Source organism: Ammodytes marinus (genome assembly GCF_949987685.1).
Source record: "Ammodytes marinus genome assembly, chromosome: 14".
NCBI classification, from domain to species: domain Eukaryota; kingdom Metazoa; phylum Chordata; class Actinopteri; order Uranoscopiformes; family Ammodytidae; genus Ammodytes; species Ammodytes marinus.
The window spans coordinates 21,858,246-21,881,826 of record NC_137218.1 but is presented as its reverse complement, the minus strand read 5'-3'; the positions used below and the strand labels follow the sequence as shown (position 1 = coordinate 21,881,826).

At 41.5% G+C, this 23,581-nt stretch overlaps 3 protein-coding genes across 3 annotated transcripts; all 3 read left to right on the top strand.

Moving 5' to 3' along the window:
* Positions 1–1,291: 1,291 nt before the first annotated feature.
* rom1a (retinal outer segment membrane protein 1a) lies at positions 1,292–4,506 on the top strand (the record flags this gene model as incomplete). Its single annotated transcript, XM_080041484.1, has 4 exons — positions 1,292–1,441; positions 2,663–3,093; positions 3,475–3,721; positions 4,306–4,506. 4 exons carry the CDS (start codon positions 1,292–1,294, stop codon positions 4,504–4,506), a joined length of 1,029 nt encoding a protein of 342 aa, XP_079897610.1.
* Positions 4,507–6,456: 1,950 nt separating this feature from the next.
* On the top strand, positions 6,457–17,113 carry frmd8 (FERM domain containing 8). Its single transcript, XM_080040945.1, has 11 exons — positions 6,457–6,604; positions 7,803–7,900; positions 8,005–8,172; positions 8,565–8,666; positions 9,304–9,362; positions 9,518–9,684; positions 11,646–11,861; positions 11,963–12,086; positions 12,223–12,372; positions 13,423–13,648; positions 14,046–17,113. The coding sequence occupies exons 2-11, from the start codon at positions 7,810–7,812 to the stop codon at positions 14,171–14,173; spliced, it is 1,431 nt and encodes a 476-aa protein (XP_079897071.1). The 5' UTR covers positions 6,457–6,604; positions 7,803–7,809; the 3' UTR covers positions 14,174–17,113.
* A 287-nt stretch (positions 17,114–17,400) lies between these two features.
* On the top strand, positions 17,401–23,298 carry vps51 (VPS51 subunit of GARP complex). The gene is made up of 11 exons (XM_080040486.1): positions 17,401–17,782; positions 18,421–18,550; positions 18,654–18,800; positions 18,915–19,134; positions 19,490–20,414; positions 20,839–21,054; positions 21,187–21,270; positions 21,400–21,534; positions 21,642–21,763; positions 22,236–22,323; positions 22,409–23,298. Exons 1-11 carry the CDS (start codon positions 17,615–17,617, stop codon positions 22,667–22,669), a joined length of 2,496 nt encoding a protein of 831 aa, XP_079896612.1. The 5' UTR covers positions 17,401–17,614; the 3' UTR covers positions 22,670–23,298.
* Positions 23,299–23,581: the final 283 nt, after the last annotated feature.

Below are 23,581 nucleotides of genomic sequence, written 5' to 3'. Positions count from 1 at the left end.
AAGGGGAAATCTAAACTGGTGGCTTTTTTCCCGAAATTGGACAAAATAAAGCTTATATTAAAAAACTGATCAGTTATTTCTCAAAACAAAAGCAACGCCCCTGTGAAATATCTTATCAACTAGTTACTATTTGATGATGGAATGCCAAAACATTTGTCGAAACATTCATGGTGCATAGAGGATGAACTGTATCGAGGTTGGGGATCCCTTGTCTTTACCGATAGTGCCACCCTGAAGATCACATTTGTCGTAAGAATTGAAACGTCTCAACAAGTATTGGATAGATTGCAATTGAAATTTCGTTAAAATGTTCATGTCCCTCTCAGGATGAATTGTATTAACTTTGGTGTCTAAACACAATGTCTCATCTGGCACCATGATGAGGTCAACATTTTCATTATGACTGAACACACCTGCAACACTGAGAACATTCACATCTGCCTCAGCTGTTCTATGTGTATGGTGCTAATTAGCCAATGGGAGCATTTTTACACGCTAAATTTAGTTTGTGAACGTGCACAACATTATACCTGCTAAACATCAACATGTTAGCATTGTTGTTAGGATGACAAAGTTTGTTTGGCTCAAAGCACCCGTGTGCTTATCCACACCTTGACAGAGCTGCAAGTATGGCTGTACACTTTGAGACCAAAAGTAGACTGCGCCAAGACTATTTTTGGTCTCAAGTTTCTTTAATCTCAAAGTATGAAGTGATCTGAAGTTTTGTCGTCATGATATGTATCACTCAGCCTTAATGATAATATCTATCTCCCTGTCAAGCTCAATTTGGTTTGTCATCAGTGTCCCTTTGTTTGAGTGATGGGTGCTGAGCAGACAATGGCCTGGATTCACGGACCTGTTTAATAGGATAGGTAGGCATTAGTGGTAAGACGCTCACGGCATTCAGGTTTGCCAAATCCAGTGTGCCAAGTCCACTGGACGCTGGATGGCTGGATCTAGTGGTCGGTGGAATTACTGGACTTTTTCAGCACTTTTTGGGAAGACAAAGAAATAAGGTGAACTTTCATATACTCACACATGTTTAATTGGAGATGCACAACTTGAGACGTGAAGCTCATAAACTTTATTTTCCGAGGATTTTTGCATATTGACAATTTTGACAAAAGTCTGTTCTTACGAAGCTGTTATCGATGTGTTTTTAACTATTTCCTTCCCCTTTTCCAACTGGTTCATGTTTCAAATTCAGTGAGCACAGCATCGTCCCTTGCTGCCCCGTCCTTCTCCTTCCCCTACTCCCCCGGAAAGAGAGCCAGATTGCGTGGCTGCAGCCATGGTGGTGATGAAGATGAAGTTTCCCTTTCAGAAGAGAGTGAAGCTAGCCCAGGGACTGTGGATCCTCTCATGGGGGGCCACGGTGGCCAGTGCAATGACCTTCAGCCTGGGATGCATCCTCAAGACAGAGCTCCGAAGGAGGGCAGAGGTACCTTTCTAAGTTGTACCTGCTAAAACTTTCAAGTTGGTAATGCCAAAGCTTTGTATTCAGTTTTTTTTAACATGTAAGTCCCCAGCAAAATACAGTAGTGTAGTTAATAGTGTAATTACTTATAGTTTAATTGTAAAGGTGATTTACATGTAGTGATGTTTCTCAGTGTAACTAGAACAGTGCTAGTATATGTAGTTCAACTGTGTTCATATGGGAAAGATAATCAATACACCTAGGTACCTTTTGGTCTGATTGTACTGACAGATTACACATAAACTAAATTTAAACTCTAAGTTGTACAGTCAATATTCACATTGAGGGGAAGCATATTAACACTACTGCTTTACATTAATAACATCAAGTACAGCTGACAGATGCGTCCTGTGCCTGAATGGGAAAATGGGAAAAAGTGTCTTGAAAGTATATGTCATCAAATATTTGGATAACAGGTGTACCTTGTTATCCAAAGTACACCTGTGACCTGCTTTGGATCCTGACTCATCATATAATAAACCAGGCTCTGTCAGTCTTAATGAACATAATCCCTATACTTCTGAGGGCTGTCATTACAACGTTGTATTATTAACAAACCTACACAGCTTTAAGTTTATTTTGATGTATTTATTAAAGTCCACCAGATCCTGTGGAATGCTTCGGGTATCCTTTATACCCAAAAAAGGGCCTTTTCACAAATGCTCAGCAAGCGTATTCAACTATTGTACTCTTAAGTGTGGGCTACTTTCAATTATTAATTTTACTCAATTCAAGCACTTTATATGTCACCTAGAATGGATTCCCAGACATTCTGGTGCGTGCAAATATCTCCTGGATAAACCAGTACACTATGCTAGTTTACTAAAGACTTTTGAACACACTCTTTATGCCCAATGGGGACACATTTACCAGGGGACAGATAATAATTGTGAGCCATGTACCTCAAGGTTCAGATCCAGGTAAATTGTATGTGTTTTTGTTATGTTTGCATTTTTCTTTATTAGACAAATTTTGGAGAGACATTGTTGAAATGGGGCAAAGAGGGGAAGACATGCAGAGAACTGACCATGGGTCGGATTTGAACCCGGGTCTGCTGCGACGTCTGAGCCTCTAGGTGGAAGCTCTAACCACTGTGCCACGAGCATCCCCCATTTTATTAGTTTTTGAGGCAAACACAAACAAATATAATTATTATTATTTAATAACTGTGGGACTTACTTACAGGTAATGGCCAACTCAGATATACACGTGGTGCCCAACACCCTCATCATCGTTGGCCTGGTCTCTTTGGGTATCAACTACTTAGCCTCAAAGATCTGTCAGGATGCCCTGGCGCCTGGGCGGTTCCCTCGCTGGAAGAACTTCCTGAAGCCCTACTTCGCCGTGTCTTGTTTCTTCACCGTGCTCATGCTGATGTCTGTCATCATGAGCTGCACCATGACGGGCAGCCTGGAGTCTTCTCTGAAGGCCGGCCTGAGGAACAGCCTCCGCTTCTACAAGGACACGGACACCCCGGGCCGCTGCTTCCAGAAACAGAACGTCGACCGCCTGCAGATGGAGTTCCACTGCTGCGGGAACAATGACTTCAGGGACTGGTTCGAGGTCCAGTGGATCAGCAACCGCTACCTGGATTTCAACTCCAAGGAAGTAAAAGAGTAAGTTGTGGACTGTGTAATAAGTGTGTTGTGGGGCGGGTTTTTCCATGTAAGAATATATATGGAAAATAGATTAAATCAAATATTTTTTTTGTATATAGCCCATTATCACAAATAGCCATTTGCCTCAGTGGGCTTCACAGTACAATATGACACCCTCTACCCTTAGACCTTAAGCGCGACTGAGGAAAACTCCCTGTAAAAAAACTTGAGAAACCTCAAGGATTGTGAAACAGGAAGTGATCCCTCTACCAGGATGGACAGACCCATATGTTAGTTGTACAGAACAGACAAATATAAAAACCAAAGAGCATCTGATGACTCTACTGTATCTTGAGATGAACAATCTTTTTGCATCTGAAACATATCTTATTTCCTTAGCCGCGTCAAGAGCAACGTGGATGGCCGTTACTTGGTAGATGGAGTCCCCTTCAGCTGCTGCAACCCCAGCTCTCCACGGCCATGCATCCAGTATCAGCTCACCAACAACTCAGCCCACTACAACTACGATTACCAAACAGAGGAGCTCAACATCTACCTCCGGGGCTGCAGAGAAGCCCTGGTCAACTACTACATGGGCCTGATGGGCACCATTGGAGCTGGAGTCCTGTCAGTCTTCTTCTTACAGGTATACTATGATTAGAAGGACTACAGTGGCTACACAGTTGGTGGTGCTAAAGTGAGATTTTAATTTGGTGGCTGTTCACAGCATAACCATTGGCTGGTGGAGGTGGAGTCTAGGGTATCCTTGTCAAACTCACTTTTTATCAAATTCAGTGAATATCTCCTCACGATCCGCTACCTGTACGTGCTGTGTTTACGCTGAAAAAAATCCAGAGCTAAAACACAGCCTAGGCTCTGTAAACAGGCATGTTGCTAGCTATATGGTGGGCCCCTTTGTTTGTTAAGGCTGTGTTTTAACACTGGATTTTTTTTCCAGAATCGCTCTAAGGGATCACCTTTAAGGGATTGGTACAGCTCTCAATTGAGCACCTAAAAGAACATTTGTAGACACACTGGTTACACACAAGGCAAGATGCTAATACTAATACTTGATTGAGAGTGAACATCTAGTGATTCCTCCTTCATGTCTCTTTGGATCTCTATGTGAATCCTCGACTATGCTCTAATGGAAACTGCTCTACATCACATCTTACTGGCTCCCCCATTTCTCCACCTCCCTCCCTCCCTCCCTCTCTCCCTCCATCCCAGGCCTCTGTACTGGTGAGCCTGCGCTTCCTGCAGACCTCCATGGAGGCTGTGGCAGGGAACGAAAACACAGAGATGGAGACCGAAGGATACCTGCTGGAGAAAGGAGTGAAAGAGACCATCATGGAGTACGCCGACCCTCTGCTCAAGTTCCTACTGCTTAAAAACCAAGTGGAAGAGGGCACCGAGAACGCCCCAGCTTAAAACCACAGTTGATGTACACACATGTAAATAGTTTTTACACTGCAAGGGCAGCTAATGAATGGTTATTTCAATTTGGAAGACATATTATTAATCACGTTTCTATGAATTTAACCAAATGGAAAGTGTTGTTTATTTTTTTCATATGAACATCACGGGTTAAATCCAATGTACAGTATACTACTTTCCCATTCAAATTTCATATGCTGAACTGATACCCCCTCTGTTAATCTCATACTGTAAAACATCCCTATTGTAAACCCATGATTTCTTCTGCTTTTGAGACACTTGTCAATACTCCTTAAAATGAATAATGTGCTTAAAGTCACTGAAGACATTCTTTATTTTTTATTATTCTATTTTCGTCCGTTATTCACATAAACAATGTTATTATCTTTTTTTTCTTTTTTATTATAGTTCAACAAATACACAAAATCAATGAATTGCTTTTGACAATACTTTGCTTATTGCATTGTTTGTCTAAAGTAATACAACAATCAATCAGTAATTCCAGATGCAGTGTTTCATTTTTGGGCTTAAAACAAAAAGGGATGTAGCTGACTGACAGACATGCAGGCACAATGCTCTGCTGCACGACACAATCTTTGATACAATGGGCTACAACAGGTGACTTTGTATAAGATGAAGGTACTTATTGCCTGATTATTTTTCTCATACTTCACTTCAGATGTCAACAAATCCATAACAAGCGCCTGAAGTGGTTAGTTTCTCCCTGCCTCTCCTCTCTCTGTTGGTGAAAGTGATAGGATTATGCAGATGGATTAATGGATGTCAGTAATGCGGTGAAAGCCATTAAGTGTGTCCTCTGGTATGACACCTTTGTTAAAGCTCTTAATCCCATTTGTTAACACTAAATTTGCTGCTCTTGCAGTAAGACACCTGCGTCAGGTGGATTGCAGATGCAGAGTGAACTATGCCAAGGCTTCTGTTCCTCTTCCTTATATAAACCTGAAAACTGAAAACATGATAATATTTAGATATAACTTTTAATAACAGATACAGTGTGAGGAGTTTCTGTTCTTTACCCGGGAGTCGTATTGCATACTCTTTATGACCAGAAGCAAAAGATTGGTCCATCTCTGGAATCCATTCGTAATTTCAACCCATGTCAATAGCTTTATTAAAGGTCCTTTTAAAAACATGAATGTGTCTGGAGTGAGTTTCTGGGGTCTGGGCAGAGACAGTTCTGATCCAACGTAAGAATTGACGTTCTGTGGTTGTAGTCAAAACAGGGTTGGGGTCCAAAATCACAAAAGGCCCCTAAAAGATTTGTCTCAGGCCCTTGATGTCTTCTTATCGCAAAAGCTCCAATCTGTAGCCTATCTGCAACTTGATAATGCAATTATAATAATCAATATTGCAAAAGGTTATCTGGTTTGTAACTGCTATACTAGGCTACTATTTATGCAGTTTCTTCTCATTGAGGGGTATACCTTTACTACTGGTAAAGAATTCCACAAGAATTATTTTTAATTTATTGTAGAATTTATTTAAATTTTCATTAAAAAACATGGTTTACTTATGTTATGTTATGTTATAATATATGAGCAAAAACGTAGAGCAGCAGATGTATTTTATGAGCAGATAAATAAAAATTACTCTACTGCTACGTTTTGGTCACATGACATGAATGCAGCGCGCTCCCCGAAATTCCAATCAATGTTCGTCTCATTCGCCAGATCAAGCCTTTTGTAACGAGTCCTGCGTCCTGTAAACGCCTTTTTAAAATGTACACACTCTGACAGACAGTTTACTATCAAATTTGATATTTGCTCTTATCTGTTTTAAAGGTTTTCTCATTCACGAAGACCTCGTTTAATGTGTTGTTTGGTTGATTCAAGTGACTGTGTCACGCCCAGCAAAGAATGGTTCAGAATTAACGAATCACTCCGCAGTTGCGCACTAACTGTTGCCACTGCCCGGAAAGCTAGTTTCAGACAAACTGGCTAGCAGGGGGTTAGCAGGGTCTAGGGGGAAAACAGCGACTGGCGAATGTATTTAGTTACTGTATTTACACAATTAGCAGTATCCCGTCCAGAACATAAACAGGAAGTGGAGGGAAATCTGGCAGAAGTGGAAGGTAAGTGGACAGCAGAGACATATTATTCCTGCTATTGCTGTTGTTAACATAATTTCAGACAGTGGGGCAAAACAGCAGAGGGCAGCTAAGCTAACTAACAACTAAAATAGTTAAGTGACTTCATCGTTATGAAGGGATGGCTGAAATGTTTTGTTATATCTTAAAGTGTCGTTATTACATTTCGACATCTTCGGTATGTCAGTAGCTTCTCTGTCAGCCAACGAAATAAGAATAATGTATTGGCGTAAAAATAGTTCCCTTGAATATGTCCACCAGTGTTTGGGTTTGTTTGTGCATGTATAGGAAAATCCACTTTAACTTGGCTAGCTAGCTAGCTTTCCCCCACAGGCCTCATGTTATTGTCGTTATATCGCTGTGTTTAACGTTAGCTACTCCCTCTCTGTATTGTTTACCTTAAATCAGTGTTCGTTGACATATTCAATACATGATACATGGGGCTGAACAACAGTGACATATTGGGGCCAAATTCGAGTTTAACAGGGGGAGGTCAACACTGATCGGCTGGGATGGTCTGGTTGTACAGGGTCTTATACCACACGGTGACGCTGGTGGATAGGGAGACATGGGCTAAATTAGTGTGATTACTAGTTTATTGAAATACGTCTAAAGGGTAGGTGGACGTGGTACCATAGCGTGGTACGTGGCATTGACCATATCTGTTCAGACCATAAAACGTCCATGGTCCAGACACCCTGGCTAAACAGCTGGATATAGATAACTTGAATTTTAAGAAATTAAATCCTTTGTTGATAAAATACCACATAGGTGTCCCATCACATCACACATGAAGTTCAAATAAATCTTTCCATGTCTCATTTCCAGCATCAGACAGTAAGCTTAGGAAGCATGAGTAATGCATTCTGCATGTCTAGATGAGGAAGCTGCAGACTTTCTGCCAATGTTGCCATTTGTGCATCTGATACTTAAAGTGACAGCCATAGTCCTGTAAACTTCCACATATGTGGAGTTTCCGTGTGAAATATTGATACACTTTTGATGCTTGATGTTTTTTTACTCATCTTTCTTATACTGTATACTGCTCTGGACAATTTGTCTAGTCCAGGCTTACATCATTTTGAGGACATTTCTAAAATATGTTGTAATGTGTACACTACATGATATTCTACTGTGTGTGTTTTGTCACTGATATTGAGCTAGTTTGGTCGTTGTGTTTCAGATTAGAGATGGAAGGAGATGACTGCAGTTTTCCTTCAGATTCATTGGACGATCACTCGCAAAGAGGAAGTGTTGCTTCTTCTGCGACACTGTCCCGTGGTACGCTGCAGCAAAAACATTAACAATACTCACGGAGGATAACTTTAAATGTTGATGTGGTCTACTTATCTTTGTCTTTTGTTTTTTGGTGTTTTTTCTCACAGCTCAAGATGTGCTTATCTACCTGTGTGGGGAAAGCGCAGTGCACTTATCAGTAGAAGGGCTGGGCAGTGTCACTGTGCAGGAGTTGAGCCGCAGTGTTCGCGAGGCTCTGCATATTCCTGAGTCTGCGCAGGATGCTTTTTCCATCTGGCTCTGTTCTCCCCTGCTTGGTAAAAACTTTTCCCCCCTACACCAATTACACTCACAAATGCCTCCATCTATGATTATTGTGATATGAAAATGTTAAAAGGAATATGGAAGCTCCCTTATCTACAATAACATCACAGTCCGGCCACAGAGTGTTACATAAAATACATAATTTTGGCCGGATGTTAGGCAGATCATATGTCTAGATGTCTGAGCAAGTCTAACTTATGTAGCTAGCCTTTGTTAAGTACCTGTACTGTACTGCATTAATTGGAATAAGATGTCACAGGCGTGTTCATTATATATAGTGTGTTTAATTTATGTAAAACGCAGGAAATTGCGATTTACTCTTTAACTTAATTGTTCCTTACTTACCATGTCACTTAGTTACATTAGCCTACTCCTTACTTTGCAGATTTGCAGTTAAAAGCAAGGCACCAACCGTACAAGCTGTGTCGACAGTGGCAGGACTTGCTGTATCGCTTCACTGAGGCCTCGGAGGAAGACATTTCGCAAGGTGAGAGTTTGGTCTGTATGTCGGTGAGTTTACATGAGCCAAGTGAACTGCAATTTCATTTCTAAAAGCCAAAAGAAAAGGCTACATCCTTTTCAGTTTGCACCATGATATACTGTATATATTATACCTCATCATAAAACAAACAACATAGATGACAAAAAAGTGTGTTTTTCATGACTATGAAGATATGTTGGTTCCTGCTCTTTCAAAATGGGTTCCCATGATGGACTGTGGTTTAATGTGGTTGTAAATGAGGTGTCTGACTCGACGCCTGCTTTTATGTGTCATTAACAGCCCACACTTGTTTGTCTGTGATCTGGCCGGTCCTTTTTAGAACTACTGGTGACGCTGCTTCTAAGTGCATTATAAAAACGAAACGGTGACAACTTACCACCAGTAAAACAAAATCACAAATGTATTACATAATCAGTGTTGAGTAGAGTCAATAAGGCTTCCACCCACAGCACAGGATTGGGAGCAGAGTGGGGTGGAGAGGGTTGGAAGACTTCAGTGTTTGTCTCTCCGTCGCTCAGGGTGCTCAGGCTGAATCTCACCCAGTGGCTTTAGGACAAACTTTAAATACAGATGATCTCCTGACTATAATGCATTAATGTCTGTCCACTGCTTTTTCCCCCAGATGAACCATATCTCCAGTACCGTCGGAACGTGTTTTACCCTAAATCTAAAGAGCTGCAGGTACTTTTAAACCCACATTCACTGCAATCATTTCTTGCTTGATATAGGAGAATATTTTCTATTCAAATACATTGTCTTCAGAAGTAGTCTAAACTCATTTTCCTGACATCATTTGGATAATTGTTGACATGGTCTCTATGCTCCTGATCTTCCAGATAGAAGATGAAGCGGTGCTGAGGCTCCTGTACGATGAGGCCAGGGGCAACGTTCTTGCTGGTCGATACCCCTGTGATCCTGAACACTGGACGGGGCTCGGAGCCTTGTCTCTGGCTCTTGATGAGGGAACTGGTCTTGACAGCCAGCAATGTACTACCACTATAAGGTACAGTACGTAAGAAAGATTGGATTTGGGTTTTAAATGCTTTTGACTTTTTGGTTGACGTATTGGATGAAGGGATAGTTTGACATTTTTAGCTTTCTCACCAAGAAACCACATTGTGGCTAGCTTATCCCCCCTGCTTCCAGTCTTTATGCGGAGCTTCTCCTGGCTGTTGCTTCCTATTTAACAGCCAGACTTCTGAGAATGGTATCAATTTTCATATCTAAGTTTTGACAAGAAACTAAGCCGTGTTTCCATCAATGTTTAGCCATTCCTTTAAACAAATTAGCCTTTTTTGAAGTATATTAGAGACTGCATCTATAGTTGGCATTGAAACCTGTTATTGGGAGAGGAACTATTGACAAACCAAAATTCATTCACTGCATAAGGTATCTGTGGCGTAACCAGTTGTGTGCTATTTTCTCAGTAAGATAATCAACACAAAAAAAAATTAACGACCCATGATTCCACTTGACTTTTGTTCCTTGGCTCCTGCTACTGCTTAGGTAAACACTTTGTAAAGGTCACAGTTAACATTTAGTTTTAGTTCGCCTTTTTCCAAAAAGGAAGAAGTATGTAATGGTGCCTGCTCTTCAATCAGTCTTAGCTTAGTGCACTAGAGAAAAATCAACACGATAAAAAGCACAAGCAAACTAATGTCCCACAACTCAAATGACTTTTCAAGTACTTTGGCACAATCAGCGATAACATGTTTCAGATTTCAATTAGCAAATCAACAGCCATTGTGAAAAAGTCAATAGTGCTGATGTTGTCATTGTTTGACAAGGCTTTGATATTCCAACTTTTCCATTGCTTGTTGGTTTGTTCGCACCGAGAATTAACTCAATTACTTGTGTGAGTGTGATGATTATGGGAATGAGTGTCTTTGTTGAAGCTCTTTGAGACTTGATTGTGATTAAAGGGCTGAGAATAATAGTAGGAAGGAACCAGACTGAGTCTCTATTTCCCCTTATGTATTCTGCTGAGTGTAGTCACCATTTTGTTTTAGGTATTCAAATCTGCCTGCTGCTGGTGGCAACATACCTAAGGAATGTCTCGTTTACTGACAGTGTTACAATGATGTCATAGTTTGTGTCTACTTACCTCTTAACTGTTTTCTAGCTTCATACTGTAAATCAGTGGTTCTCAATTATTTTCTGTCATGCCCCCCCTAGGGGACAGAAATTTTTTCGCGCCCCCCCCCCCCCCCCTAAATTGAAATACTATTGAGAACCTGCAAATATTTACTTATTTATTTATCTGTACAAAACCACTGTATGAGTTTCTGGCACAAGCATTCTGAATACAATCACCTTATTATCAAATTAGATAACAAAAATTAGCTGTGATAACTTCTGCAGCAAAAAAATTCAAAGTTCAGTTTATTAGCTCAATTTTTAACATTTAAACAAGACTGCTCAGTCTGTGTGAATCTCAGGACAGAGAAACAAGGTGGTGTTTTTTTATTATTATAGGCCAATAGGCCTTCTGTGATGCGATAACCAATAATGAATTAATGTTATTATTAGTCTACTTGCTTGATTTCTTTTTAAATAGCCTAAAGAGACACTTGGAGAGACATGTGAACAATCATTTACTGCAAATCGCGGTCTTTCGCGCGGATATGACCATACACAAGCACAAATCGCGCTTGCTAGCACAAAAAAAAAATCGTATTTTTTATTTTTTATTTTTTTGGTCAGTTAGAAATCAAGGCAGCCCGCGCCCCCCCCCTGACAACTCACGGCCCCACCATTTGAGAAGCACTGCTGTAAATAATGATTATTTAACCACAACAGACATTAACAACAATAGTACATTATCCTAAAATTCCAACTGTCTCTTCTCTTATATTTTGCTTTGACAACAAAACATTTTAACCTGTGTATTCCACAAATAAAACCATACCATGCACTAAATGCAAAAATATTTAAAAAAAACTTTGTCTCTTGTTCTTTCAACAGAGAGAAGAAGCTTTCTTCTTTTCTCCCCGAACACGTTACCATGGGGACTGGAGGTTTGTTCTCCACTCTGAGAGGGAAGTCCAGCCGCCACGCAGGCCTGGAGCAGAGCCTCTCCCAGGCTTACTCAAAGATCAGCACATCTGTTGGAGCCTCTCCTCAACCAACACAGCTCCTACACCAGTACCTCAAATCATGTCACACTCTGCCTTATTACGGGTAAGAGAATTAGTGTAAACAGAAATATATACTCCCTGTTAGTCCACTAAAGTTAGTTGTACTCAGAACACTTTATATTCATTTTAACCTTGACTACACAGGAGCGCTTTCTTCATCGGGGAGATTGACAAACCAGTGCAAGGGATCCTCCAAAGGGGAAAACGCAAAGCCGTCAACGTTGGCATTTGCCTGGAGGGAGTTTATGTGATGGATGTGAAGGAGAAGGTGAGCGCCAGATTGTCTTTGGCTCATGTGTCTCACTTTACACTCATTGAGCTTATTTGGATAAGCATCATGCACACTGCAGAAATGCTGAAATATATCGCTTTTTTGGTCTTTTTTTTTTTTATTTTTTTATTAGCACGTGCTGCTTGGCCTGCGTTTCAATGAGCTCTCCTGGGACCACAGCTACCCAGAGGAGGAGGGAGACTCACACATTCTGTGGCTGGAATTTGATGGAGAGGAAGACGGCACGCCTGTCAACAAGCTGCTTAAGATCTACTCCAAACAAGTAAGGACATGTTTGGTCAATGAAATACAGTACATGAATACTGTGTGTGACTCTAGTGTGTTGTGTTGAATGTCAATTTTTTGGGGGTCAACTCTGCCACCTCTGTTGTAGTTTGAACTCGGGCTGCAGCTATAGATTATTTAAGTGCTTGATTAATTGATTGATTAATCGAGTAAGCGGATAAGACGCCCGTGGGCCCTCAGACTGTTTAATACAAACTATGCTGTGTACACAACTGCTATGTTTAAGTAGATACTAATGCGACATATCTTTGTAAATCTGAGATTCTTGTGATTGCATTGATTTATTACACAGCTGATAAATTCTGTTTTGTAATTGGTTAATCAAAGCATTCTATGGTCAGTTATTTCTTGAAAATAACCACTGTGAAGGACAATTTACTATTTGTTATAGGTAACAGACTGTTGCTTACTACGCACATTTTTTGGGCCGATCACTTCTTGTCATATCAATAGTCAAGAAGTGAGGAAGTCTGGCCACGGAGTTACATAATTATGATTGCTATGGCAATCAAGGTACTTGAAGGATAATTTCAGCCCTAGTTTGAACATGAATTTATGAACTTTTAAATAAGTTTCTTGAGATACGTTCCTCTTATGTGAGTCTCACTTCAGATGTTCTTAACAAGGACAGCAGTCTCTAGAGAGAACTGCACCTGCTGTTTTAGAGAGTTTCAGCATCAGGTGCATCTGCTGTGCCCATTAGTTCTTAGAGGAGCATAAGAGTTGATATTAATATTGAAACCTAAAGGATTTAAAGTATTTTTTTGGTGCTTGCATAATGTATATTTGATCTTTGCTCAATGGTTGACGGGTTGAAAAGGACCGTCAGAGACACCAGATGGCGAAGAGATGTTACATAATAATGATAGAGCCAGTAATATATAATCACACCAGGCCGGCAACGTGACCCTTATATAAGCCCTCGGTTCCCTAATGGAACATGAAAAAGTAAAGTACTGATTATGAATACTTCTGAGGATCAGACTTAATAACTTGTATGGGGTTTTTCTATCTTCCTGTGGACCAGGCCGAGTTAATGAGCGGCTTCATAGAGTTCTGTGTGGAGCTGAGGTCTGCGTCGGAAGGTGGAGCTGCAGCGGGCACGGACGGTGAGGCCGGTCTGTCTCAACCGCAGGCCGGGCAAGATGGCAGCAAGAACGGCCGTGGAGGTCGCCGCGGCATGCTGCGCAGGCAAAGCAGTGTCGTGTGCAGTCGGGTACATTCACTTAACACTATCAGCTACGTGGATAACGGTGAGTCCAAAGTCTAGTTCTATAAGATTTTTCCACTACCCGCCAGGTTTTAGACATTACTGACAAAAGCCACAGATCAAAGGCAAATCCTTTATGAAAAAATAAATCAAATAAAAATCCGCTCCAAATCCGCTCCAATTTTTTGTGGACATCCATTATTAAAAGAAAAAAAACATAAATTTTCCCATCTGCTGCATGGTATTTTGTGCTTTCCCGTGTCACCTTTCGCGTGTGTGTTTTCGTTACTACACGTAGATTGGAGACCAGACTGACTTGTCAGAGATGCGTTCTGGTGAAAGTATCTTATAATGTCCCTGATCAGTTATGTAGCGGGCAAACTATCTCCCTGTTTGAAATTAATTCCGAGTAATTTTTCATAATTATTTTTGTCTTTCAGGAAAAGAAATCAAGCGCTTGAAGCCAAAAAGAGCTGCATCCTTTTTCGCCCGATCGGCCTCTACATCCACGCACTCTGCAGCCACGTACTCTGCTGTGCAAGTGACGGAGAGTCTGGAGCAAGGTTAAACTGGCTGATCAGCTCCGGCCCGGGCCTCCTAAAGACCAAAACCTGAACATTTGACACTGAGATTTAAAGAAGAGACTTGACACAAGCTCGAGACATTTAACTGATAATATATGAAAATGCAAAAAAGGACCAAGAGAGGGATCTAAGTGTGAGTGACAATATTTATCTTTTTGAAGTTGTGTATATTAAAGAGAGTTCAGCAATGTGAAAAACAAATTTATCTTTTGGCCGTAATGCTTCTGAGGTTAAACTGAAATGGCTATTCTTTTTAGATGGCATTATATAAACAAAGTAACAGCGTTCTCCTAGCTGCATATGATGGATGTCTTCTGAGTTTCAGACAAGCCTTAGAGAAATCCTCAGACTCCAATCCATGACTGTATGATATATCAAGACCTTTCTAACCTTTCCGCAGCTGCGTTTACTGATGTTTAACCTCATATGGGTATGACAACTGCATTACCTCTCTACTTTGACTCTTATTGTGGGGATGAGCATCAAGAACATCCCAATATAATACCATATCACATGAAACATTTTGTCACTCCTGCCCAGAACTGTAAGATACCACAACCTCTTTACAGTTAGCAGCATGACAAACCCTTTCTGTGGATGATCAGAGGGCCTACTCCAACTGCGTTCTGTAACTGCCAGTGCCTTGTTCTCGGGAAAGGGTAAAGATGTACTGGTGTACTGGTAGGAACATTCATTTGTCTGTGTTTAGACCACATGGGAGCAGATTTCCAATGTTGTGGAAGTTCCTTCTAAGTACTGTATATGTTTGACATGATGTTTATTTGCAGCTGGCTATGGTGAAGAGAAAGCGCATCTGGGACATCCCACTTTTGTATTAGTAATAACAAAATGGCGTGAATGTACTCTAAACATGTCAAAAAACAGGGTTCAAATAGACATTTTACAGCATCCAGTTGTGAGGGGCCACTCTAATTTTGTCATCCCTGTCGGCCATCCTGCTTTAGCTTTCACTCTGCCACAACACCGGTAATGGCACCGGGCAGTTAGAGGCAACTAGCCGCACCGCGACATCTATAGGGGCGGAGGTTGCAGTTCACAACCTGTTTAAAACTCCATTAATAGAAGATCATTAAAACATTGATTTTTCGAGCTGGAAAACGAAATAGATTTTACAAAAAAAAAAGTCACGGTGGATTGCCGCATACACTTTTGCACAGCCCTATTCATTAATGACAATTTCAAATCGCAATCTATACGTCTAATTTTTGTTGAGTCACTTTAAATGAAACATGAGCTCCTACACAAAGAAGGGGAACACTTAATATAAGAATGTCATCAACACCTGTTATTCAGCTTTATATTGATGCATTCTTATTTGATTACTAAGTTTAAAAATGAGACAATTATCGCAACCTATGAACGAACATTAATTTCTTCTATTCATCTGACAAAAACACTGAGATACATAGTTTTCACTTGACAGCCACTGTGTGCTCTGTGCTTATGGTATAGACAAATTCACCAAAATCTTTTGACATTTCAGTCTGTAACCCAAAGCAAGCCTGTTCTAAGGTGCTGCAACACAGTATGCTACCTTAACACACAGGTGTCTCTCTAAAATTCAAACCAATGCTAAATGATACAGGCGGTTTCTGTCTTTGCTGTACATTTAACAAACAAGCTCACTTCATGATAAAAAGTATACGTCTTTATAATACTGCCTTCCACTTCTAACATATGTGACGGCATCATGTCATTTTGCCCTGAGCATGCAAGCCGCAGCAGGTTTTTATGTTCTATGCTTCGACTTATTATACATCAGCTACTCTCTGCAAATGAACTGCAGCAGTCCAATATATCGTTGCTAACTCGCACTATGCATGTCACATTGTAGAATAGGCATTCCGACACGACTGCACATCATGTGATACTGCACTAGTAATACCACTAAATTGTTTGTGAATCTTTTTACATCTGCAGATGTTTTTGTATCGTTTGTTAGCTCTCCTGAGAATATTTTTACTTTCATTTTCAGTGATTTGTACACACAAGAAATGGAAGTGAAGAAATAGGTCATTTTATTCATTCTCAAGCAATCACATTGCAGAAGAATTAAGTGCCTCTTCGTTTGTACTGCATGAGCGTTTTGGTGCTTGGAAACCAGGAATGGATATTTAAATTTTATTTTGTTATTGTTACTGTTTGAAAATTCAATCATGTTTTTTGTAATGTTTTCCCTCATTTTCAACCAGACCATGCATTTCACCCCTCCTAGCTGATGTGAGTATATTGATATCCTGGATGATGTTGACACTGGGCTGCTGTTGAACAGTGTATTGTGGAGCGGTCAGTTCTGCCTTCTTTGAAATATGTCTGAATATTTTTTTTTCTTCATGTGTTATTAATAACCAGATGCAAAGTGGGCCCATTACTCTAACAATATCTTCACTACCCACAGCTTAAGTGCACTGAAGCCATACATATTTTTACTAACACTAACTTAACTTGTGTGCGATTGTGTAGAGGCAATACATTCTTATTTGACTGTATGTTTTATATCTTTATACAGTTTGACTATTTCTACTCACACTTTAGCCAACCTTGTTTTCCTTTAACCCTTTATTTCGTCATGTGTACCGCTCAGATACTGTAGATTTATTTTACAATCAAAGATACCACTTCCTGCATAGCCCTCCCTGAAACATAACGCCTAGGTGCATTAAATAAGTGTTGGAAAAACATTCTAGTTACATTTGAATATTGGTTAAAAAAAATTGATGGAGTGATAGAACACTGTCAATGCATACTCTGCGACACTTGCTCTGTGAAATGGTTTCATATGCGCATAAAAACTCATTTATTTACAATTAAAAAATGCTAACAAGCTAATGCTGGTCCATGATGCAGTATATAATCTTTTTTCAGATTGTGAATCTTTGACCAATAAAATTGTTTTCTCTGAAGATCAAAATTTTTCTGGATTCAAATGTATTTTCTTGATTAAGCTTCAGCATTTCAGTGTGAGGTTCTGGCCTATTGTGCCTTAAATCACGTCTTTGTTTTATTATTGACATGCTTTTTCAATATAAAAAAACAAACACTTTTTAATAGTTTGACATGCGCAGTAGTGCACTTCCGGACAGTAAGGCCATTCCTACCACGATAAAGTCCGTAGTGAATTATCTTGACTGCACATACTCTTTGGCTACAAACCCGGAAATAGTGACGTTTTCAAGCTAGCTGCTTGTGTTTTCAGAGAACTATGGCATTTTAGTCATTCATTATTGTCTAAAGTCTTTGCTTTAAGAGAAGCCAGCTGAGTCACACGAATATTAGTCACTCCGGAGTAAGAGGGTAACGTTTTCAGGACGTGGTAGTCGGTTTTGTCCTTGCAGCTGACACTCGTCATCTTTGTTTCTCGTCGCTGTATCTGTACATTTGTCGGCTAGCAAGCGGCGGACAGTATGGACGGTGAAGCGGAGGACCCCTCGAGGAGGCGCAGGGGGGTGCACGGCATGCTGAAGCTCTACTACGGGCTGAACGAGGAAGGAAAAGCCGAGGAGGAGCCGGAGTCCCTGGATCCCTGCGACATCAACGGGCCGCATTTCGACCCCGAGCACTTTCTCAACAAGGTTAGCTGTCATGTTGCCCGTTTCCACAGTGACACAGCACACATCATGCACTCTGGACTGAGCTGCTGAATGTATATGCATAGCAACTTGTCAATAAGCTGTTGTTTAGGGACTCTTAAAAACACCTGTAGCCAGAGTGCCATTTGCTTTAATGTGGTTGAGAACATTTCTGATAATATTTCAATTTTCAAGTCAAGTCTAAAGTGATGACATACTAGAAAGTGTCCTCTGGTTTGCAGACATAATATTATTGGAAGAAAGTCCAAAGAACCACAAAAATAAATTCAATATTTAATCTAATTACTTAGGCTACTAACACAACGAATTAATTAACTCGTTGTGCTCATTCAGTTGATATTGCATCTCAAGGAAATGGCTGAGAATTAAGTTGACTACACATTTTAAAGCCACAGCATACAACAATAGTAAAAAGACAGTCATTTAAACTATATGCACATTGCACTCTGAAAACTGTGTTACTAGCAGTTGATAATGATTGAACACTGACTCAGGTTAAAGCATTTTTGTAGAAAGCTGTTTTAACAAAAATAAAAGATGTGTGTCTTTTGACCTTGTAATTTAAATGTATCAATTTTGAGTGGCTCTTTGACCATTGTGCACCCTGTGTCCTTGTGCAGCTTAGGAAAGAATGCTCTCTTGCGGAGTTGATGGACCAAGAGACCTGCATGGTCAAGCAGATCCGCTCTTTGGACAGTGACATGCAGACGCTAGTGTACGAAAACTACAACAAGTTCATATCTGCTACAGGTGAGGATGCAACACGCTCTCTGTTAAATGACTGCTGAAATGATGTGGGATTTTGCACACTTGGATAGTTGAGCCATCTTTGACCTATGTTTATGTTCCCCAGACACCATAAGGAAGATGAAGAATGATTTCAAAAAGATGGAGGATGAAATGGATTGCCTGTCCGCCAACATGGCTGCGATCACCGAGTTCAGTGCTTGTATCAGCGGTACTCTTCAAGACCAGCACACACAGATTACAAAACTCTCAGGTGAGTACACTGGCACTTTGTTCAATTGAGTCAGGTGTGAGGTGGAATTATTAATCTTGGTAATAATAAAAACATAAAAAATCACATCTATTTCTTTCCATGTTCCTCCCCCAGGGGTTCACACTCTGTTGAGGAAGCTTCAGTTTCTGTTTGAAATGCCTGCAAGATTGAATAAGTGTCTGGAGCTGCAGGCCTACGCTCAGGCAGTGAGATCCCACCGCCGCGCCCGCACTGTGCTGCAGCAGTACAGCCACCTGCCCTCCTTTAAGGGCATTCAGGACGACTGCCACGCCATCATGGACAAGCTGGCCCAGGAGCTGAGACAGAAGTTCAGGTGGGAATCACTCTGCATGCACTCAGGTTTAAAGACGCCACTGTGAGGGAGAATGACACTTACATTTACTGCTTGAAAGAACAGTAGCTGCCGACTGCACCCAGAAACATACATTGAAAATTGTGCAGTATGGACAGGTAGAGCATTGCAAAGAGATATTCACTGATTTTGACAAAGTGTTCTTGAGAATCGCTGAGCTAAGGATTACTGCAAATGTGTCCTTCCATGTTTTGTCATTATAGAATGTTGCCTGTAGAAAACGTTTCAAAGATAGATTTTATCTGCATATCTGATTTTTTTTTACATTTCCTGCTGACCAACTATCTCTACCTGTTTTTGTTATTGTCTCATATAGGGACGGCGGGTCAAGCGCGAAAGATCTATCGGAGTGTGTAGAGCTGCTGCTTCAGCTGGACGAGCCGGCGGAGGAGCTGTGTGATAAGTTCCTGAGCCATGCGCGGTCTCGCCTGGAGTCTGACCTCCAGGGTCTGGAGGCAGAGATAAGACCGTACCCGTGTGTCTCAGCCGTGAAGGAGGCTTCAGCATCAGCACGCAGGCCGTCACCCACCACCACCACCGCCGGATCTCCCACTGATAACTCCCCTAAAACCAGCGCCTTGCCTTCTCCCTCCTCAAACACCGACATCCTGGAATTCATCGACAGAGGATGCAATGAATTTGTCAGCAGCTTATGCCTGGTCATTACATCCTATCAAGAACTATTCATCACCCACGCTCAGACGGGCGAGCTGGCCACCAAAAACATTCCCCAGATGGCAAACGGTAAACTGCACGCCTTCGTGGACGACCTGGCCGCTAGGTATTTCTCTCTGGTGGAGCGGAGGATCCAAGAGGAGAAAGGGGTGGCGGATAACTCCCTGCTAGTGCGCGCGCTGGACCGATTCCACCGCAGACTGCAGGCCGTGTCCAAGCTGCTGCCCGGCTCTCCCGTGCCCAACCAGGGGACGGAGATCGTGATACGGGCGGCGACGGAGCGCGTCAAGCAGTACCTGTGTGCCCTGCAGAGCTTCTACATGGACAGTCTGACGGACGTGAGGCAGGCCCTGGCCACGCCGCGGCTCTCTGTGGCCAGCGCCTCTGTGTCTGGAGGCGGGGCTCTGCTAGGGGGCGCGGCCTCCAGCAGAGACGCTCCCAGTAGCCTGCCGGAGCTGCTCTCCTCCCTGTCCGCCTCCATTCTCAATCAGATCAAGTCGGTGCTGGCGTCGGTGCATCTCTTTACAGCAAAAGATATTTCATTCTCCAACAAGCCGTACTTCAAGGTGACTAGTTGTTCTTCTGATTTGCCACTAAATTTAGACGTTTTGCCCCCCTCCAAAAAACCTTTGAATGTGAGCTAGCTCCACTAGTCGCTAATATCACTCACTACTGATCACATGGGCAGTAGTAAATTAAAGGTGCACTATGCAGTTTCAGGGGACGGGGATTTGTTTACATCTGCAGAGCCCGCAATCAGTTTACAAAACATATGTACTCTACATGTAATTCTTAGTATTGCATAATTATATCCTCATAAATTTAGGGTTCAAATTTTTCTGTGTTGAAAGAATATACCTTATAAAATGTTTACTTCCCTGACACAACTAAAGTTACAAAGTGCACCTTTAATGGCTGAGATGTATCCTGTGTTATCGTAACCACAGTGAGAGTGACAACTGTGTCTGTCCGTCTGTTTTCTCCTCATAGGGTAATTTCTGCAGCCAGGGTGTGCGTGAGAGCCTGGTGGTGAGCTTCATAAAGTTTGTGTGCCAGTCTTCTCGGCAGTTCTGTGAGAGCGCAGGAGACAAGGGAGGTTCTACCCCTCCAGCCCTTCTGTTGCTGCTGTCGCGCCTGTGCCTGGACTATGAAACCTCCACTATCTCCTACATACTCACTCTCACGGACGAGCAGTTCCTTGTGCAGGTAAATGGCTTTTCTCCTTATAAATCTGTCACTTGATTCTTTAATGTATTCCTTCAATATGTTTTACTCCCTAAAGGTCACCTGCTTCACTGCCTTGTAAATGTAGCTTTTCCTCTCTTTGCACTTTCTCAGCACCACAGTCCAGTAACGCCTGTCACAAGCTTATGTGCAGAAGCCAAGGAGGCAGCACAGAAACTACTGAACCATTATGTAAAGGTGGGTCTTCATCTACAACCTTCACTGAGTTACTTTTATTACAGAGGAATAACAGAATGCAAGGAAATACTTTTACTGGTGTGTTTTTCTCTCAATTTTTTTAAAATCTTTTGTTGTTTGTTTATGCAGGTTCAGGGACTGATCATCTCCCAAATGTTAAGAAAGAGCGTTGAAACACGAGACTGGGTCAACACCATCGAGCCACGGAATGTGCGTGCGGTGATGAAGAGAGTGGTGGAGGACGCCACCTCCATTGATGTGCAGGTAACAGTTTCAACAATAATCTGCATTATGTCCTCAAGTCCACTCATTCTGCTTCCATCCCCACGTTAGAGTAGGCTGTCTTATGACCCCTCTGTGTTCTACTGTAGGTTGGTCTCTTGTATGAAGAAGGTGTGAGGAAAGCCCACAGCAGTGACTCCAGCAAAAGGACTTTCTCTGTGTACAGCAGCTCCAGGCAGCAAGCCCGCTATGCTGCCAGCTACACTCCAAGGTAAATGAGCTGTAATAACAGACTGGTGAAGTGGTGACAAAAAGTGCAATAACATCATTCTTCTGTAAACAAGAAATCAGACTGACAGGGACAGAATGAATTAAGAAGTTTTGACATAAAGTGTGCACGATCAGCAAATGTCTACAATGATTGTTAACATCAGCTTATACAAGAATTTTGATCAGCCACACTTTAAGGCAGAGTGAACATTAATATTCAAGGTGTCCTTTTTGTCCCAGTATTTGGTCATTTTGGAAAAAGGCCAGGGTAAAGTAATGACACGCTGTCGATATATGAGTGGCTTGGTAAGATATTTTGTGTGAGGAGCAACAGACACATGCAGCTACCCTGTATTATCTCCTTCATATTCACTGAAGGTGGGGGGCAATTATTAATTATATATAAGTTTTCTTTATTTATATAATTTAGGTAATTTATTGTTTTAATTGTGGATTCTTATGTCCGCCTGCAGTGCTCCTATGGACACTAATCTACTGAGCAACATACACAAGCTGTTTTCTGAGAGGATTGACATCTTCAGCTCCGTGGAGTTCAACAAGGTGAGTGCAGCTCTGTGTCGTGCTGTAGTGTAGCATTCAGTTAATACCACCTCTCTCACACACTCACCCCCCTCCTCTGTCCCAGGTCTCTGTGATGACGGGCATTATCAAAATCAGTTTAAAGACGTTCCTGGAGTGCGTCCGCCTGCGCACCTTTGGCCGTTACGGGCTGCAGCAGATTCAGGTGGACTGCCACTACCTGCAGATGTACCTGTGGAGGTTTGTCTCTGATGAGAACCTGGTACACTTCCTATTGGATGAGATAGTGGGAAGCTCCGCCCACCGCTGCCTTGACCCCGCCCCCATGGAGCAGAGCGTCATCGAAGTCATCTGTGAACGAGGCTAAAGCTCAAAGTGCAGCACAGCCCGCTTGTCCACACCAAACCTCATGTCACAAATGCAAAGAGAAGTACAATACACACCAGAATCATGCCCATTCAAACTCACTGTTATATAAATGCTGTCAAATGTTAAATGTATTAAAAACATAAACCCCCAATGAGTACAGACCTCAATGGAAAAAATGATGAAACTCTGCATTATCAGTATGTTCTCTTTGCATAGGTGTAGTACTTTTACTACTGTAATGATATTATTAAATCTTCCAACACTAGGGAGAACCAAAAAATGCTTAATGTTTATGAATAACTAATTATTCATGACACGAGATTCACTTTTAAGCACATGTTGCCCTTGAAGGAGATGCATTTAATGTATATACGGAATATTAATGAAGAGAAACATTGTGTCCTGTGAAAATCAAATGTATTAATAAATGCTGAACGATTTGCAATCTGAATGTCTTCTGATTACGTAATCCATTGTCTAACACTAAAGTAACTACAGCAGATTTATGCTACAGTCTTGCCTTCAGGTTGGCTGGTTATCTGTTTTTTGTGTTTGTCTTCCACATATTAACAAAATGGCTTAGGAATGATTTAAATGTTTATATCTACAATAAAACTATTAATTTAACATTCAAAATGTGTGTTATTCTCCTTTACCGGTTGAAACCATGGACCTATTAGGTTAAAATAGCCATTTGCCTTAACAATATAACAAGTTATTGAAATTCAGGTGTATTTCACAATGTGTGACAGCCAGCCAATCCTCACTGTGGTGTGCATCTGACTGTCGCCACCTAATCAGCTCATTTGATTGGCTAGTCGTTCTTCTCTCCACCCTCTTCCTATGACCGCGAAGGGATTTGATTGGCGAAGAGGCGACTTCGCGTCTGTTGGGGGCGTGTCCCTTTGTT

Bases quoted from the DNA above. Each gene is read 5' to 3' on its own strand.
- vps51 (XM_080040486.1), top strand. From the start codon at position 17,615: ATGGACGGTGAAGCGGAGGACCCCTCGAGGAGGCGCAGGGGGGTGCAC. The intron at 21,055-21,186 runs GTAAATGGCTTT...GCACTTTCTCAG, and splicing joins ACGAGCAGTTCCTTGTGCAG to CACCACAGTCCAGTAACGCC. The intron at 22,324-22,408 runs GTGAGTGCAGCT...CCTCTGTCCCAG, and splicing joins GCTCCGTGGAGTTCAACAAG to GTCTCTGTGATGACGGGCAT.
- frmd8 (XM_080040945.1), top strand. From the start codon at position 7,810: ATGGAAGGAGATGACTGCAGTTTTCCTTCAGATTCATTGGACGATCAC. The intron at 8,667-9,303 runs GTGAGAGTTTGG...TTTTTCCCCCAG, and splicing joins GGAGGAAGACATTTCGCAAG to ATGAACCATATCTCCAGTAC. The intron at 9,363-9,517 runs GTACTTTTAAAC...CTGATCTTCCAG, and splicing joins CTAAATCTAAAGAGCTGCAG to ATAGAAGATGAAGCGGTGCT.